At 68.3% G+C, this 2,237-nt stretch overlaps 1 protein-coding gene across 3 annotated transcripts in view; it reads right to left on the bottom strand.

Moving 5' to 3' along the window:
- Positions 1-409: 409 nt before the first annotated feature.
- The window catches only part of LOC109292487 (WAP four-disulfide core domain protein 2-like), an 11,478-nt gene continuing 9,650 nt past the window's right edge, over positions 410-2,237 (bottom strand). For all 3 annotated transcript variants that reach the window (XM_019509942.1, XM_019509940.1, XM_019509941.1), the window contains exons 3-4: positions 895-1,047; positions 410-606 (exon numbers count right to left, since the gene is read on the bottom strand). In XM_019509942.1, coding sequence (XP_019365487.1) covers positions 896-1,047 — 152 coding nt within the window. In that variant the 3' untranslated portion in view covers positions 410-606; position 895. The remainder of the gene's footprint in view (positions 607-894; positions 1,048-2,237) is intronic.

Genomic DNA, 2,237 nt, shown 5'->3' on the forward strand with positions numbered 1-2,237 from the left:
TGTAGGGTTCAGAACCAAGGAAGAACATGGGAAGGAACTGCCTCCTGCGGACACTCGTGCTGCCCCTTGCAGGGACCCTTCCCCGCCCCGTCGGCTCGTCCTCCTGCCCCACGAGCTCCTGCCTGCTTTTGCCCCCAGGACCACGCTGGCTGCCGGCCTGGGCCGCGAGCGAGGGCCTCTTTGCCCCTTGCTTGTTGGCAGTGGTCAGTGGGTCTGTCTCAGCCGCTCCTCACCCACGCCCCATTGGCAACTGCACTGAGACAAGGCCGCGCCGGCTGCTTTCCAGACCTGGACCGCAGCTTGTCTCCCAGGCACAGCCCACGCGGAGCAGACACTTCAGTGCCATCCTGGAGGAGGCAGGGGCCCAGCCCAGCCCCGGAGCAGGAGGAAACGCAGACGCAGACAGTGCTGTCAGGGCTGCGGAAGAGGCTGCTTTATTGGCAAGGGTGCGCAGGGCTCCAGCGAATGCCCGGGACGGGGCCAGGACGGGCGCTCTGGGCAGCAAGCGCCAGCGGCCGGGATGGGACCTGGGGATCCAGTGCAGGGAGGGTCACAGTGGAGCAGCTTTGCTTCACCTGGGCAGAGGCTGGCAGGTCTAGGCAGCACCTGCGAAGAGAGCACAGAGCTGTGAGCAGGCCTCAGTGCTGACCCCGCGGCAGGTGGGTGCAGGGCGGGGGATCGGCAGGGACTCCTCGCACTGCGGGAGCTCTGGGCGCTCGGGCAGGGGGGCGGTGGGAGGGTGCAGGTCCCAGCAGCCTGCTCCGTGGGTGTCAGGCGGGGTCAGCTGGGGCATGGCTGTGAGGTGGCCTTGCCCACGCATGCTCTGCTCCACCCCGGGGCCCGGGACCAGGCAGGTGGGGCAGGAAGGAGGGTGTCCTGGGGCCACGCATGCACCTTAGAAGACCGGCGTCATGCAGGATACTTTGCCGCAGCCGTTGGCGCAGCACTTCATGTTGCCGACGCAGTGGGAGTCCATGCTGCACTGGTTCCTGCACAGCCCCAGCATGGGGATCCCCGGCTTGATCTCCGGGCAGTTGCCGGGCTTCGCTGGAAGGGCAGAGGGGACACAGTGTGAGCCTGGGAGACGGGCATCGCTGCCCCGGGCCGCGCTCTCTGCACCCCTGCACAGCCGCACAGGCACCGTGCCCTGGGCACAGAGGCCTTCAGGGAGTGTGTCCTAGCCCCAGCCAGGGCACAGCCACCCCGTGCCCCTCAGGCCCACGCACCTCCCGAATGGCCCTTGGGGTGGCCGATACCTTGGGCTGGGTGGGGGCAGGATGTCGGGGCTGGGGCTGAGATGGGAGCCTCGTGCTGGGCCCAATGTCGTGGGGAGGAGCTGGGCGCCATCCGCCAGCCAGCTGCACCGGCTCTGGGGGCCTGCGCGCTGCAGCGAGGCCGGCGGGTCCCTGCCCGGGGAGTCAGCACCTCGCGGGAGGGGGAAGGAAGTGGAGTGGGTGCTCGAGCCCTGCGCCGCTCGGAGCTGCAGGCCCAGCGCCAACAGGAAACACCCGCAGCAGCTCCTGCCAAGCGCAGCTCTGCCAAGGGGAAGGGGAAGGGGCAGCGCGGGGCGCGCCAGGAGCAGAGCTTCCTCCTCCAGTGCAGGACAAAGGGGTGCGGGCTGCAGGGGCAGGGCCTGGCCTCCTCCAGGACCCCGCTGCCCGCTGCACCGACGTCACGGCCTGGCAGCTCGCCCGCTGTTTGCTTTGCTGGCTCTCAGCACCGCGCTGTTTGCTCTGGAGGATTCATGTCCCAGCGAGCTGTGCGCTCGCCTCAGCCCAGCCGCTGCGGGCCCCAGGCTGCGCCTGGCCCTGTGGTCTGGAGGGCTGCAAGGAGACCATGCACCGACCATGTTGGTTACCGCAGCTCTGCACCAACTCGCTTGGCCAGCCCAGCCGTCCTCAGGTCAGAATCAGCTCCAGCCCCAAGAGGACCAGAAGGACTGGGAGCCGGAGTCACTGGCCTCAGCTGACCATCGCTTGCTGGGGCTGAATGCATCCCGGCCCCTGGACCCTGCCCAGTGCTCTTGGCCGGCAGCCGGTAGCAGATGAACACTGCTGCTTCATGCCGACGGGCTGTGAGCAGCTCCTCCAAACTCTTCGGTCCCTATGAGAACGTGCCCAAACCCACCCCACCGAAGCTGCCTTGCAGGGTCCCTCTGTGCTGGCTGCATGGGCCCTCGTGGCCAGCCACGTCCAAGGCCGGTAAGCCAGGAGCCGTGTCCTGGTAGAACAGCGATG

This window comes from Gavialis gangeticus, unplaced genomic scaffold, assembly GCF_001723915.1.
Source record: "Gavialis gangeticus isolate Ggan-Ray unplaced genomic scaffold, GavGan_comp1, whole genome shotgun sequence".
In the NCBI taxonomy this organism is placed as follows: Eukaryota; Metazoa; Chordata; order Crocodylia; family Gavialidae; genus Gavialis; species Gavialis gangeticus.